Raw genomic sequence first — 15,634 nt, 5'->3', positions numbered from 1 at the left:
TAAATGCCACTTGGTTTTCTTGTTTGAGACTTGTTTCCAGCATGGCTTTTACGTGTTTGACAAGAAGAGTGGGATAGAAGTTTGGAGAAGGGGAGGGAGGGAGGGGTCTGCAGCAACCTAAACTCTGTGCTGTTTTTTGTTAATATTAGGACTTTCAAAATAGTGTTCAACGACTTGTTTCTTCCTTGCAGTCTTCTGGGTAGACATCTTGTGTCTAAATTATCACAAAGCCCCAGACTTCTGTTGAATCTACTACTTTAAATTGAAAGAAAGTACAGAAAAACCACCCCTCAGTTGCATCTCGGGTAACGATGCTTTCAGTCATTAGGAAAAAGGTCATCCCTGCTAAATACTGAAGTTTTGAAGGAGGCAAGAGGAGGGTTTTGTTTGCTTTTAGGGAATTCTGTGCTGATGCCTTGTCCGTAAAGTTAGCATTTCAACTTTTTTTTTTGCGTAATTGCCTAAAAGCAAGCAAACAAGGTTGCATGTTATTAACACTCCCTTTTTTTGTTGTGCACACGTAGTACTTAACATACTGTGCAGTGCAGTTTTGGCACCATCTAAGACCCTGTCTTGTCTTTAATCTCAGAGCTGTCTGGAGTTCAGCCTAAGGATTCAGGAGTTCATTGAACTCATTCGACAGAACAAGAGACTGGATGCTGTGAGGTACGAAATTAGGATGCTTTCCAAACAATTTTCTTAACAAGATGGTATTATGCTTTGTTAGAAACATGACTATTATGGCAACACCCAGAAGCCCTGCTGCTGTATAGGGTCTTGCTAGTGTTGTGAGCGGTCTTTGGATTGAAGCTGGGGATTCACTTTTTTAAAGGCAAGGTCTCATTCCACAGATACACATTTTAAAAACTTCATATTGTTGCTGAAACTCTGCATATTCTTACTCTTCAAAATAAAGGTTTAGAAGATTAATCTGTTTTATAAGACAGTTGTAATTTGTGGTGGCATACAATGTAGTGAACATATATACCCTTAACTAATTTTCAAGAGGTACAGCTAGCTTCCCACAGGAACTCATTACAGTTTTAATCACAAAAATACTAAAAGGTTAATGAAACACCCATTTAAAGCTTAACATCTCAATTTTGACTGAATTCTCTTCTGCTTTGCAGTCTTCATAGCTTGTTCTATAAGCTGTACTTTAGGCCAGGTTCACCTTTTGTACTGAATGGATAATTCTGTGTTGTCACGTATGTGAGAATAACGAGCTATGTTATGTTACCCCCGCTCCCTTCCCCTGGCCCCAAATGAAGAAACCAACACAATATCCATTTTCACCTCTTTTGAACTAGTTCAGTGGGGGCTACTTTGTGAAGAAAGTAACACTGCCCAGGGTGGTGCGAATCAGTAACAGAAGTGGAGTCAGACCTCATCACTGCCTGACTTTCAACCACACACAGTCTTTCTGGCAATACTTACAACATCAGCACATGAAGCAATTTATGCTTTTAAGTTAGTGGTCCTGATTTAAGGTGTTGGAACAATGTTCCAGGATAACACAGGAAACCAGTCCTGCAGAAATGAGTGGGATTTTGATAATTCTGATAAGCAGTGATCTTGCCAGCACCACAAAGTATGATACAGGTGGCAGAGCTACTGGACCTTGCACATGGACAAGGGAGAGAGGAACTCACAGCAGGTTCTGGTTTATAAGAATACATAAACCAGGGAGAGATGACAAGTTTTATGGACAGAGTTGAAGCTTTGCTGATACATTCTGGTGCTAACACTGTTGCCGCTTAACATTTCTGGCAATTTTTATGTTAGGAAGTTGCAAGTCTTACTGCCTTTAAAACCATAGTAGGTACCCCAGAAATTGAAACCAGCAGGAGGCTTGTATTTGTGGCAAAGCTGCCTTTTGGTCAGAGGAGCACAGAACTAGAAGAGACATATAATGTATCATAACATAAGCACAGACTGAAAGCATTCTAGTGCATTCCCAAGTTCAGATGTAGAAAGAGCTCTTCTGCAGAGCAAACCACATAACATACCTTTTATTGAAGAGAATGGGTGAGAAAGAGTTGTTTAAAAACAAGAATAAAGGAGATGATAGCGCAAGTAAGTGGAGAGGCCAGTCTAATACTAACATCACCCCCAAAGTTACCTAAAGTTTTAGAGTTATTTCCAGTTATTTCTAACTTCATTCAGATGTGTTGCTTGCTTTGAGCTAACTGATATCATTCCTACCTTGCCCTACTTGCACCTAAATCATTGGTTTGGACCCAGCCAATGCAAATGTGCAATCTAATAAACTCCAGCCATTTTTAATTAATAATTAACATTATTATACAAGTGTATGTTTGTGTAATTAATAATTTTCTCTTTATATAGAATTAAATAATGTATATAATTGTATAATAAATATATTACTAAATATAAAAACTATCTGTTATTTATTTTATATAGTATTACAGTCATTAATTTTTTAAAATAACCCACATGCTAGCATTTAGATATGTGCACTCACCCTTTGGAGTTCTCAAATCCTAAGGAATTGTCAGGTACTTGGGAAAAGGATGAAAGACACTCAACTACATTATCTGTCTTCTGAAGTCCATGGTGCTCTTTATATCCGAAGAATACTGTGCCTTTGTGCTTTTAGCTTTATTCTCTGCTAAGTTTGCCTCTTTGCCAAATGTGCAGTCATGCATCTTAACACTGAGTAGTCCATGCTCTTAAAAACTAATTTCTTTGAGCTGCAGCTTCCTTGTGTAGCTTGGAAACCAGGGGCAGGAATGGAGCTGAAATAAGGAGATATGCTGAGAACTGGGACAATGTAGATAAAGTCATTCTGTATTTTACTGTTGTTACAGGATATTTGTTTCCTTCAGATCCCTTTTTCACATGAGAACTGGTAAAATTAGCAAGGTGTCAGCCATCAAGAGGACCCAACACTCTTGGCATGGAGTAACTTGTACTACCATAGCCTCTGAGGCTTAAAACTTACAGATCCTATCTATATTGCAAATAGGCATCCATACTGCTCGTTGTTAGGGGTGAAGCACGTATATTCCATACACCTATTGAAATTCAGGGTTGATATATATTTTATGCTAAGCAATTACAACTTGCCTGTCATAACAATGCTGCTTTAACTTCATAACTTACTATAAAATGAAAAGGAGCTACAGAAATCCTACATCTCAATTCACTCCTTTTTAACAGGGTGAGTTTTGATAATTTTGTACATTCAGAGTTCAACATCTCAATGCTTTCCTTTCTTAATGTGGCTTAAAAAGGTTAGTTTTCACCATTTCATTCTACTTTGCTTCAAAATAAATATGTAATGAATAAGGGAATATAGTTTGGGAAGGTGTAGCATAAATCTCGTTGCTTCTAGCAAACTGTTGGAACTTGTGTTTTTATTAGCTTGCTTCTGTTAAGTGCCTGCAGCAGGATTCTTTCAGTATTGTGTCCGTGGTGCAATAAATAGGTCAGGCATCCATTAGAAAGCAGAGAAAGAGGCTGTTTACCAAGTAGTTTCCTGTATGAGTGGAACTCGGAGAACTGACATTTTGTTAAAACGCAGCTGGTGTTTAAATAAGTTTGAAAGCTGTGCATACGGCCTGCTGAGAACCTCCAAAGTGACATATTGCTTTTAGGTTAAAATTGATGCGAGCTTTAAAAATATACATCTTATTACATAAGTGTTTGAATTTCTGTAGCTTTTTAAAATGAGTACAAACGGACCTTCCTCTAAGGTAGTTTATCAGAGCAGCCCTGGAAGTGCAAGTGTCAAGAATGTAGGAAAACTATTTCTTGACTACAAAGAATAAATCTCTTAAGCTTAAGTACATCACAAAGTTCTTTGCCTAGTATCATTGGCCTTTAACTCCCACAGCCTCTTTAGGGTTTGTTTTTTTTTTTGTAACAATGAATGACTGATGACACTAATTTCACACTTTTGGGGATCTCACTAATTTCATTCTGGGAAATCTGACAGCATTCTGCTACTTTTATGGAATGCTAGAGATATGCAGAGTTCTTGGCTAAAAGCTTAACAAAACACCCTGTGAGCTTGTTCTTGGGATATAAAGGACAAAAGGAGTAAATAAAAATAGCTGCTGTGCAGAAGTAGGAGCAAAGGGCCATAGTCTCTTCATTTTAGTAAACTTCTCTCCTACAAAGGTGAATAAACACAGTTTGTTCCTTTATTTTTCTTATGGGATGGGGTGGAACAGGTGTATAAAAATAATAAAGCTTCTGAATACTGAGTATAAATTTTGCTAGTAGTCATAATGGGCTCTGAGATAAAGGCATTCAGACATTGGTCAGAAAGCCTGAGCAGAAAGACCGAGTTTTCTTGTGTTCAGTTATTGCTTCTTCCTGATAAATATGTCCACTCTTGTATTCAGGCATATGCAGACATACACACAGTATAGCTTACATACTTTTTTAACAACTTAATGTACCCTTAGTAGACAGTAAACTGTAAATCTTCAAGTCTTCATAAGTATCCTTTCATTCTTGGATTTGTCAGGTACAATACCCCTGCTGTACCTGCTTGGGCTAGAGGAACAGCTATTTCAAACAAAAGACAATGGACTTTGTCCCCACAGAGTTTACAGAATCATTCTGGGTTTTGAAAACCAAAATTTTCTACCTATTTTGATCTGTCACAAGAATGCAGTTAGCAGTTTCAGTGATGGTCCACTGGTCATGATTTTAAAAAATACCATAAGCAAAAATTTAGCCCCCTACTCTAGCAATACTGACTAGTGTGTGCTAATGGTGGTACAAACGTCGTAAATAAGCATTGCAAGGTTCACATGTAACTCCAAGAGCATAATGTTTGCACAAAGAGATGGAAATAGCTGAATGAGAAGGGAAGGGGTGGATAATGGCATGAGGGCAAATAAGGTGTGGTTTAAATGTTGTGCATTCACATATACTCATACAGTACTGTTTTTTATAGGGGAAGGAAGAAAGACTTCAGAGTGCTATGAATTACTGAACTTGCTTCTCTTTTAAAGGATATATTGCTTCATTTTAATTTCTAAGTGATGGCACTCAGAGGATGAAGTTCAGACGTTAGCATGGCAGGCTTTGTGGGAAGATTTCCTTGTTTTCTTAAGGGGCATAAGCAGAAGGGAAAGTCAGGAGATGAACACTAACAGATGGTCACTTTAGAAAACCTAATTCTTTCTGGCTGAACGCAAAATAGCCACTGCACCCTGGGTTCAACAGTACTTTGCCAATGATGGAAGTATTGGATTGCTGAGCACTTCTTTGAATGGCTAGCCCCCCACACAGCGATTATGTATTGTACATACACAAAACAAAGTGTCAATTCTTGCTCTTCCTGAACACATACGGTAAGTGTGGCCAGTATTTGCCTGTTGCAGCTCAGAGCCCTTCCTATCAGTAAGGGGGTGTATTGTTGAAATGCTGTCTGTAAGAGCAAATTGTCAAGGCCTGCAGGGGAGTAGGACCACAATACTAACAAGGCGGGTGCAAAACTGAAGCTCCGCTTCTGTTTTAACATCACAGAACACAAGTGCACAGTGATCGCTTCTTTTAAGATTTTTTTTTTTTCTCTTCTCCCTCACGCATGCACACACAGTAATTTAGCTTAACTGGTAGGGCTGAGGTTTTTTGCTTTGCTAAGCTTTCTTTTAAATAGCTATCGCTTTCATCTGCAGCTCTGCACTAGCACTTATTTTAGCTTTCTTCCAATATGTCCAGGCTGCCTAGTCTCTTCTCCCAGGCCATGGGTTTTGTACTTCTGCTCTCATAACAGTAATCACCTGGGGAACAGTATTTACATTCCTGAATTGCTCACCCAAAATAGGAAGTTGGGTGGAAACAGTCTGTCCTACATAACTTCCATTGCTTCCTGGCTTGGGTGGGAGAGGAAATAAGAAACTGAAACACTGCTAAAGAGACTGTTCTCATGGTATTGATGACCCTAGTTAGTAGAAAGCAGAACTGGGAGGTGGGGCAGGGGGGAATGGAACTTACCTAGTTTGTTTGTTTGTTTTTAATTCAACCCATGAAATGGGCAACTGGAAAGTACTGTGTGTTCCTTCAAGTAACTTGTAACTTCAAATAGATTTTATCAAGACTCTTCAAAAGTTAAAAAGAGCAAATGCTTACCAGAGTACTGCAGAGATGACTTGGTATCTTCCCATAATACAAAACGTAGAGAAAATATGGCATAGGGAAGACTTTTCTAGACTTATGCAATGCCAGAAATTAAATATAATGCTGATTCCATACTCGGTCTACTATGCAACATATGTGTGCCACTGAAACAGGAGCTTTTAGCAGAAATTCTGAACTAATTGTCCAGTTTAAAGGCTGGAGGGTTTTCCTGCACACTTAAACTCCAACTTGAGAATTCATAATCTTGGGAAGACTAGATACGGGAGGGTTTCATACAGGGTTTTAAAGTAGTTGAATATCCTTATAATCTAATAATAATTCTCTGACTTCAATGTTTTTCCGGAAATTAATACTAAGAAGTTTGTATTTTTGCTTTAAATATGTTTTGGGTCATTCTGTTGCTTCTTTCAAATATCCAACTTTTCAGCCTTGTGTGTATCTCTTATAGTCAGTATGCATTAAAGTACAAAAACTTGTACTGAAGTTCTACTTAATTTTTTATTTCCTTGGCAAAAAAATTTGCTCTTAACAAGGTGTTTTCTGCTGTATTACCCTGCACTTTTTTGTCTGCACAGAAAGTGATATTGCTTTCTAGCCTATTAAAAAAACACTACTCAAAAGTAAGTATTCTCAAATATCAGTATAAACAAGGTAGATATATGAACACTCTTGATATTTAAGGGTTTGGAATAGCTGATTACCAGACTTACCTTGCTTGTGAGTGTATGCCAAAGGAGGAAGTATGACATATTGAGCTTGCAGAAGCAGAGACGTTTCTTCTCGTGATCATGGATCTGTCACTCTAGGTGTAGGTGAGGTAAGACTTCATGCTACAGTAAGAAGTTCTGGTTTCTAAGAAATTGCAGCATAAAATTGCTAATTCTGAAAGTCATTCTTGCATTCACATTTGCAGGATGTATTTTTTTCAAGCCCTCTAAATGCACTTGGAGTTCAAGTACTGAGAGCAGGATCTGGAGGTTTTCTTTGAAATCTTCCATAATTATGTAAACTTACTTGATTTAGAAACAAGGCTATATGATAAAGGTATAAATTCTGTATTTCAGACACGCAAGAAAGCATTTCAGTCAGGCTGAGGGAAGCCAGCTGGATGAGGTTCGACAAGTGATGGGAATGTTGGCCTTTCCTTCAGACACTCATATCTCCCCCTATAAGGTAACATTTTGTTTGCAAGTCAGTGGTACAGCAGAATAATAAAATACATGCTGCAGTTATTTTTCTGTAGAGGAAAAATGCCTCAATAATCTGAACATTGAATGATGTTCTAATTCTACTTTTTAAAGTCAACCTTTATAATAGTTCTTAATTTTAATAACCAGTCCTTGCCTGTAGAATAATCCAGGTAGTATTTGTGTAGTTGCAGTTGGACCTTAATATTAACGGACAGATTCTCACAGAGCTATAGGCGTACCACAACCCCAGCACTAAAGATCTGTGGGACTGCAAGCAGGATATGCAAATACACAGCAAGAGACAGAAGATGGGGAGGAAAGAAAAAATGAGAGAGGTTTTTTTTCCCAACTTACTAGGTTATGGCCTTAATACTCTAGCAGCAGTTCTTAGTTCTACTCCTTAAATTACTGTTCTTGCGGTGGTTGGGGTGAAGAAAGGAAAGATGATTTCGCAGAATCCCAGGTGGGAAGGGACCTCAGGGATCATCTAGTCCAACCTTTCTGGGAAGAGCACAGTCTAGACAAGATGGCCCAGCACCCTGTCCAGGCGACTCTTGAAGGTGTCCAGCATGGCCGAGTCAACCACTTCCCTGGGGAGATTATTCCCATGGTGACTGTCCTCACTGTGAAGAATTTTTCTCTTGTGTCCAATCGGAATCTCCCCCAGATTTGAAAGCAGTATTTTTGATGTTTAAAGGTTAGGGTTCATGTATTTGGATTATAGAAATTAATGTAGATATTAGTGATAATACCTACAAGTAAATTTGAATCAAGCAACATTCGTAGGTAGTTACTGTTTCTACAGATTTTCCATTTGTTCTGTGGTCATGTGCTAATTCTTTTCACTCTTTTTCTCTTTTTTAACTTGGCATTGGAGGCAGAAGGTAGACAAGAGTTGAGCTGCCAAAGCAAGACAAGAATTCTGTGCAATGCCAAGCCAATATGTGGCAATGCCAATACAAATATGTTTTTTAAACAATTGATAAAATCAATGCTTTAACAAAACAAACACAAAAAAAACCCAAACCAACAATCCACAGAATTAATGTGAATTTCTCTGCTAATCCTGGAGTCCTAGAAGGATCTTGGTGTTTTGGGTTCTACATTTGATGTGAGTTAAGAGCATAAACAAGAGATGTGTTAGGAGTGGGTGTAAGACAGGGCTTGTCATTGTTTTAGTAGTTAGAAAGAAATAGGCAGGAAATAAAAATCCTGTATTTTGTTCAAAGGGCTAGTGTGGACAGACTGTTTCAATGAAGGAGGGCAAGGAGAAAAGCTAGTATTGTTTCATCTACAACTGTACAATTCGAACAAATTCCGTGCTACTTTTTATGGATCTGACTTAAAACATTCTAGTTTATGGAAGTCATGGTTTTGGTCCCCGAATAATTTCCTAGACAAACAGAATCATAGAGTGCACACTTGTTTGGAGTTACCTTTAACATGTTACTAGGGGTCCTGTGCATAAGTGGCTTCTTAAAATGTCTTTAAGTAAAATTACTTTTAAATCTATGAGAAAGTTTGTCAGATAATATTTCTAATTGAGTTTTATTAATCCAAGGGAAAAGCGAAAAGCATCTTCTATAACCAATGATACAACTTTCTCCAGCTTGTTGTCTTATCTTTTAGGACTTTAAGGAAAACGTATTTAATTTTGTGGCAAAACGAGCTACTTGCTTGTTCGAAGGAGATCAAAAGAGTGTGTAGCTGTGGCTGGAATTATTCCAACTGGACATTCAGTCAGCTGCTACTTTTGTGTCCCATTACCAGGCCCTTAATCATAAGTTTTTCTTTATCATTAGTAGTACTTTATCTCCTTTTTACGGATCTGTTGTAGGCTCTGTCTATTACCTCTTCTCAAAAATTGCCTTAAGGTCAGAACAAAAGCTTCATCCTGGAACTCTGGGAACATTCTGACCTTAAACGGGGCAGGTGATAGAGCAAGCAGACATGCAATCTGGCAGAAGAGGTGCTTTTGGATAAAAGTTCTGCGGCCAGCCTGAGCTTCTTGGGGGGGGGAATTCCAGGGTACAGGCTACAACACAAGGTAGTGTGCCGGAATCCATCCTTCTCCAGTGTCTCTACTTGAATGAACAGGGAACTGAGGAGAGGCAGGGTGGGCCAACGTGGTACAGAGCAAAGCATAAAAACTAGCGTCTACATCATGGTAAAATCACCGCCTAGTAATTCTGGTATGAGATGTTTTGAATTTGATGCCGCTACTAAGTGTATTGTCTGTCAGTAAGTCCTTGACTTTCTCTAAAAGCCTGTTTTATAAACTAAACAATGTGCTAAAACATATTATTCTTTCTTCTAGTTGCCTCAAAGTGTAGTATGCACAGTTGATAATATGAACTTACTTATAGGATAAACATTGCCACTTCTCGTGACCAAAGTGCAGCTTACAGATACCAAAGAGAAGGGGTGCTAGCAGAAAAAAGGATTAGGTCAATTAGGTCTTTGCCTGTGTACATACAATAACAAGTGCATTTTCAAAGGTTCTTCACTTCTTACATGGCTCTTCCACAGCATTAGTTTTAGGATTCAATATATTCTTGACCTGTGGGTTTAGTTCTTGCTTCCATTAAAAAAACACCCCTACTTTTAACTACTGTTTTTAGGTAACCCACAGCATTACAATATATATTAAATAACTTTGTCCTTAAATACATAGCTTAGCTAAGCTTTCTCTCACCTGGGGTTGTGCCAGCTCTTCAAATTAAAACCTTTTTTCTCCTGAGAACTGATATGAAATTCTGTAAACATCATATGTTACAAAGAGGTATCAGCAGAATTAGCCTGACTTGAGGTAAAAAATGCTTCTGACTTCTCCATGTTAATGGTTCAGAGGCTGCAGAGCAAACATCCCGCAGTACTAATGTTGCTGCAAAAGTAGGCCAGCATTCTAGAAAACCAAGTGCAAGAAATAGCCTTACCAGGATTTACATACCTTAATTAGAACATTTGGTAGATGATGGAGGGAGATTGGATATTGTTATGCCAGCTATTTTAAGTAATACTTGCTTTAAATCATATTTCTAGTAAAGTAGTGTTAAAAAGTAGTTTCTGAACAAGTACATTCATACTATGAATTGTCACAAAACAGAAGTGTACATGCTAATGCAATCTAGGGAGTTTTGCACAATTTACCCCTCCAGGCTTTTCCCCCCGGGACAATTAGACTGAAAACAACTTACAGTCGTGTTGTTTTTTAACAGGATCTCTTGGACCCTGCTCGATGGAGAATGCTGATCCAACAGTTTAGATACGATAACTACAGACTACATCAGCTGGGAAACAATTCTGTTTTTACTATAACACTCCAGGCAGGCCTTTCAGCTATAAAAACACCGTATCCTTTAATGCAGATACTACTGTCGAGTGCAAAAAAACATTGTGGGTTTTTTTTTTTGTTCAATGGATGCTTTTCAGAGAGCTCAAAGAGGATATGTGACACTTGAATATTTTTGCTCATGAGTTGTTTAAATGAAGTATGAATTGGTCTCTCTAGTAAATTAAAGGGAAATTATAATAAATTATGGTTTTTTTCATTTAAAAAAAAACAACCAACCTAAACCTAAGCTTTAAGGTGAAATCGACATTGTGTTTGCATACTTGGCTATCTTCCCATGTGTCTTAAGTTAGTGAATATATCTGCAAAAGTTAGTGAGCTGGGTCACAATTATTGGGTGTTTTTTTTTAAGCACTTGCATACAAATTTACCCTGACTGTTTTTATGTGAATATTCAAACATATCCTGCATCTTTTGAAACTTAGTTGGATTTGCTACACACTATGGTGTATTAGAGAAGGACTGGTGCTACTCAAGTGTTCCACATCAGAAGCTTTACCTGTAGAGGGTGCCAGGCACTTGTTGCTCACTCTTGTTCCTTGAAACAAAGGAAGCGCTTGATTCTTATATGTACATGTTAAACCTGAGTTCCATGGTCACATACATGTATAACCTAGGCTATAGTTGCAGAGTTTACTATTTTTTTTCCAATATATGTCATTAATTATTATTGCATTCTGTGGTGGTTGTGCCTTAACTTTCTGTTAAACAGACAGTGTTATAAAGAAGACGGGAGCTCAAAAAACCCAGACTGCCCTGTGTGTAGCAAATCCCTGAACAAGCTCGCTCAGCCTCTGCCCATGGCACACTGTGCCAACTCCCGACTAGTCTGCAAGATTTCGGGGGATGTAATGAACGAAAATAATCCTCCTATGATGTTACCAAATGGATATGTCTATGGGTACAATGTAAGTGTTGAATCAATGACTTACTGAAGTCCAAAATAGCAGTTGTTGTAATAAGTTTCTATAGCAAAATAAGAGCTTATAATCTCAGTCAGGAAGCTAGAAGTATCTTTGATATTAACAGAAGAAAAGTAACTTCTTGCAGTAATTTATAAAGGACTATATTGTTGTGATTAAATTGGTCTTAAAAGAAGCTAATGATTGAATATATGAATTTATAACATGAAATCAAATGGCATTGAAACCCCTTCTCTCTGGAGAACAATAATGTAGAATAAGGAACTCTTGTGGGCAAAGATATTTTGACCTCCAATTATAACATTTTTATGAAAAGTTTATTTACTCAACAGTTAAATAATGCTTTGAGTTACCACTGTGAATATTACCTTTTGATTTCACTCTCTTTCAGTCTCTGCTTTCTATTCGTCAAGATGACAAAGTAATTTGCCCAAGAACCAAAGAAGTCTTCAACTTCTCACAAGCTGAGAAAGTCTACATCATGTAGGTCCATAAAACGCATGATTAAGTGCCGCTGGAATTTTGACACAGTGTATATTGGCATACCCTGTAAAGGGGGGGGCCTTAACGTGTGGCAAAGAAGCAAACCCTGCCACCTTGGGGATCAGACCTGTCGGTGGCATTATTGTTTCTTGCGACCAAAGATCAATGAGCAACAATAAACACTCTCAAAAAAAAAAAAAAAAAGAGGAATTATGACTTAAGTTTGTACTTGAATAAAAACAAAAACAAATTTTGATTGTTAAGGTTTTGTAACATAAGGTCAAAAATTGGACTCTTCTCAAAAGTACTTTCATCTTCTAAAGGATAACTTTCTTTAAAGATGGACACTTGCACTGGGGGAAAAGTGACAACAGATTTGAAATTAAATTCATTTTTCTTCCCTCTTTTTCACAATTGTCCAAGACCCTTTTGTTAGCAAAGATTTCAGTACGACCAATATGTTCTCCTTTAAGCTCCTCTTTGCCTTCTTTATGATCCTCTCGTGAAGTAATCCTGAACATGAATTATGTAACTTATTTCCGTGGGAAGATATTGGTGTCTTTGACACAAGACTGGCTTCTCTGGAGGATCAACTAGGGACTGGTTTGAAGGAGTAGGAAGTCTTTTTCCAAACCCAAATATTCTAAGGAGGTTGCATAAGTATCAAGAGGAACTGAGAACATTTCAGGCAAAATCCAATGCTTGTTTAAATGTTCTTTTTCCAGTCTACCATAGTGTTAAAGTTCTTCTAAAGTTATTAGTTATGTGCATAGGGTTCAATATGAAATCATTAGTGCTACTGCCTTATTTCTTGCTTTGAGAATGTACTCACATGAAAATGAGCTGGTATTCTTAAGTGTTGGGCGAAGTTTCTGAAGATGCCTTGCAGGATGATTACATAATTTTAGGGTCTAAATAGTATTCATTACTGAAACTAATAGTTCAATTTTAACAACTACAGACCACATCCTTATGACTTTTCAAAAGAATTAAACCATTGTAGTTTAAACAAAACCATATTGTAGAGGTTTGTATTTAGCGCTTATTTTTGCATGTTGATGTTGATTAGCTAATAAAAGATTGTAAATGTAAAACATGTTAATAAAAATTGTTTTCCATTTCTTGATTATATAAAATTAGAAAGCTGCTTTGTATTTAAATGTAAAAAAATAACTTTTTTTATAGATGTCCCTCTTAAAAGGACTGCAACTTCCACATGTTGTTTTTAGTGTTCTGCAAGACCTAAAAAAAAAAAAAACCAACCACAAAACCAACACCACACTACGCCCATAACTGGTGTTCTTCAAAGCATCAGTTTAAACTTTTCATATTTCAACAGTACATGCCAATCTACATTGCGGTCGGTTTTTTTCCTGCTGCTTCCTAGAGGATCTGCCTAATGTCCTGGAGACTTTCTGTTAAAAAAACGTTGTGGGAGATGCCAGCTGTGAGGTTTTGATGCGTGACTGAGTGCTTTGAAGAAAGCTGACAAATAGTACTGGGGGGGCCACAACTTCTGTTCATGGTCAACACTTACAATCAGTTTGTATTTCTGTGATGTCTATCAGCCACTCTGAAACTGTAAATACAGTGGCATTTCCAGTGAGGTATGTCTGAAAAGCTTCCATTTTCAGTAAGCATACGTTATTGATGCTTGTGAATGGGTATAGCTGGAAGACTGTGGAGCTGCCACCTTGGCAGAGCCCAGTGTTCCTGCACGTGCTGCTGGAAGGGTCTGTTTCCTTCCGCATTTCCTGAAGTGGCAGATTTAGAGGTTCCTTAGAACAAAGCAATGTGCCAAGAGTAGGCAGAGGCAGATTATGAGAGAACTTGCATCAGTAACTGGAGTAATTGGCTCTCAGTTAAGCAGTAACTGATCTCTTCCTCCTTTGTGAGGCAAGAGTTGCACCATGAACTCAAAAGGGGAGAGGACATCGCCCTGGGAGCAGCGTTGCTGGAACCCAAGTGGAACAGCATCTGTTTCTCTTTGGCAGATTATTCATAGCATCATAGCAGAAGGGCAAGCATAACTTTGAGAAGGGCAGTCTTGCTTTCCCCTACTTCACAGAAATGCATAGAAGTCTAAAGCATGGAGGAAGGGGTAGATTTATTTGCCCTGAGGAAATGCCTGGTAACTGCACAATTGTAGGGCATGGAAAGCGTTGCTTTTGCTTCTTTAAGTACTAGCTAGAGCTGTGGTTTCCTGAGATTTCAGCCCTTTTTTGCTTTCTGTGGCCTGAGCAGAGTGGTGGAGAAATTCATGCTCCTAAAAAAGCTAGTTTGGGAAGGGAGGGGAGGAGAGCAGCTGTTCTACAACAGGAGGGCCTTGTTTATGGGAAGCATCAGCTCAGAGGGCCAGGTGCCAACACAAGGTTGGAGTCCCTCGTGGTGTGTTATGAAGACGGTGTTCCAGAAGGAGCCTAGGGGACCCTCAGCTCTTTGTTAGCCATGATGGCTGCTTCAGAAATCTGCAATCAAATGACCTATTTTGACTACAGTGAGACCTGTTTGATACATGCAGTTGTAGCCTCCTGGCTGACCCCTGTGGACTGTGTCCAGTACGTGCCCCTGTAAGCTGGCTTTCATTCTCAAGCTTGCTCTGGCATGGCTTTAGAAGCCTTCCAGCTTTGCAAGGGTCAGAAACAGTGGCAGGGATGGATTGCTTCGGCACAGAGCTCAGAGCTCTGCTTTGCATTCCCTGGCTGCTTTCCGTGGCCTTGAGCTCAGAATCCAACAGAGGTGTCAGTTCATAGCTCATACCATGGGTGGCTTCAGTCATCAAACCGAGAGCAGTATGTGACTCACAGTAAGTATAAACTTATTGCCTGTAGATGCTATTTTAATCAATTCTCTCACTGCGTTGATTCCTGCCTGTGGGTGTGCTGAGAAGACGACTTTGAGCATGTGGTTTGTGTAACGTCAGTGGAGCTGGGGCAGGGTTCTAGAGGCCTTTGCTAACAGTTGAAAGGTTGGGGAAAGATCTTGTTAAACCTGTCTCACTCCAGCAGTATCTTGCATAGCAAGATTGTAAAATATAGGATGGGGAATCAGTTACACAACCTGGTGGTAACCAGATGTGGAAACTTCAACAAATATGGCCATAACCTGCTGTATAGGAGCCAAGTTTTTTCTGCAAACTGTACCTCTTGTCATGTTGCCAGCGATGCCTGTGTACCGTATCAATCAAAAAGCGGCTATCAGCTGCTTTAGGTGAGACTCCTAGTCTTTTTTATGGATAACCTGTATCATCTAAATGCCTGGCCGCACACTGAGGTGGAAGACAGAAGACAATCCATTTATTTCCTTAAGGGTACAAGTTACTGCCTGTACAATGAAGGACATCCTTTTGAATTGGAAGAGGTCGATCAGTAAAGTGAAGACTATCCCCTCTCAAGATCTGGCTGAGCTGTAAATGAACAATATCCTTTACTGTGATGTTTTTTCAGTCTTGCCAAGCAATTTAACAAACTGAGACTCGAGGCTCTGGATTTTGGTTATAATGTTCCTCTTTGAAGGCAACCATTTGTCCCAGTTGTGGTCAGAACAGGTTTCTCTTGATTTCC

General features: G+C 38.7%; 1 protein-coding gene across 4 annotated transcripts in view; it reads left to right on the top strand.

Moving 5' to 3' along the window:
* MAEA (macrophage erythroblast attacher, E3 ubiquitin ligase) overlaps positions 1 to 13,214 on the top strand; it is a 52,844-nt gene extending 39,630 nt beyond the window's left edge. For all 4 annotated transcript variants that reach the window (XM_075092111.1, XM_075092112.1, XM_075092110.1 and 1 more), the window contains 5 exons: positions 590 to 666; positions 7,188 to 7,296; positions 10,532 to 10,665; positions 11,378 to 11,573; positions 11,980 to 13,214. In XM_075092111.1, coding sequence (XP_074948212.1) covers positions 590 to 666; positions 7,188 to 7,296; positions 10,532 to 10,665; positions 11,378 to 11,573; positions 11,980 to 12,075 — 612 coding nt within the window. In that variant the 3' untranslated portion in view covers positions 12,076 to 13,214. The remainder of the gene's footprint in view (positions 1 to 589; positions 667 to 7,187; positions 7,297 to 10,531; positions 10,666 to 11,377; positions 11,574 to 11,979) is intronic.
* Positions 13,215 to 15,634: the final 2,420 nt, after the last annotated feature.

Source organism: Phalacrocorax aristotelis, chromosome 4, assembly GCF_949628215.1.
Source record: "Phalacrocorax aristotelis chromosome 4, bGulAri2.1, whole genome shotgun sequence".
Classification (NCBI taxonomy): Eukaryota; Metazoa; Chordata; class Aves; order Suliformes; family Phalacrocoracidae; genus Phalacrocorax; species Phalacrocorax aristotelis.
Note: the sequence above shows the minus strand (reverse complement) of the source record. Positions and strands in the feature narration are given on the sequence as shown.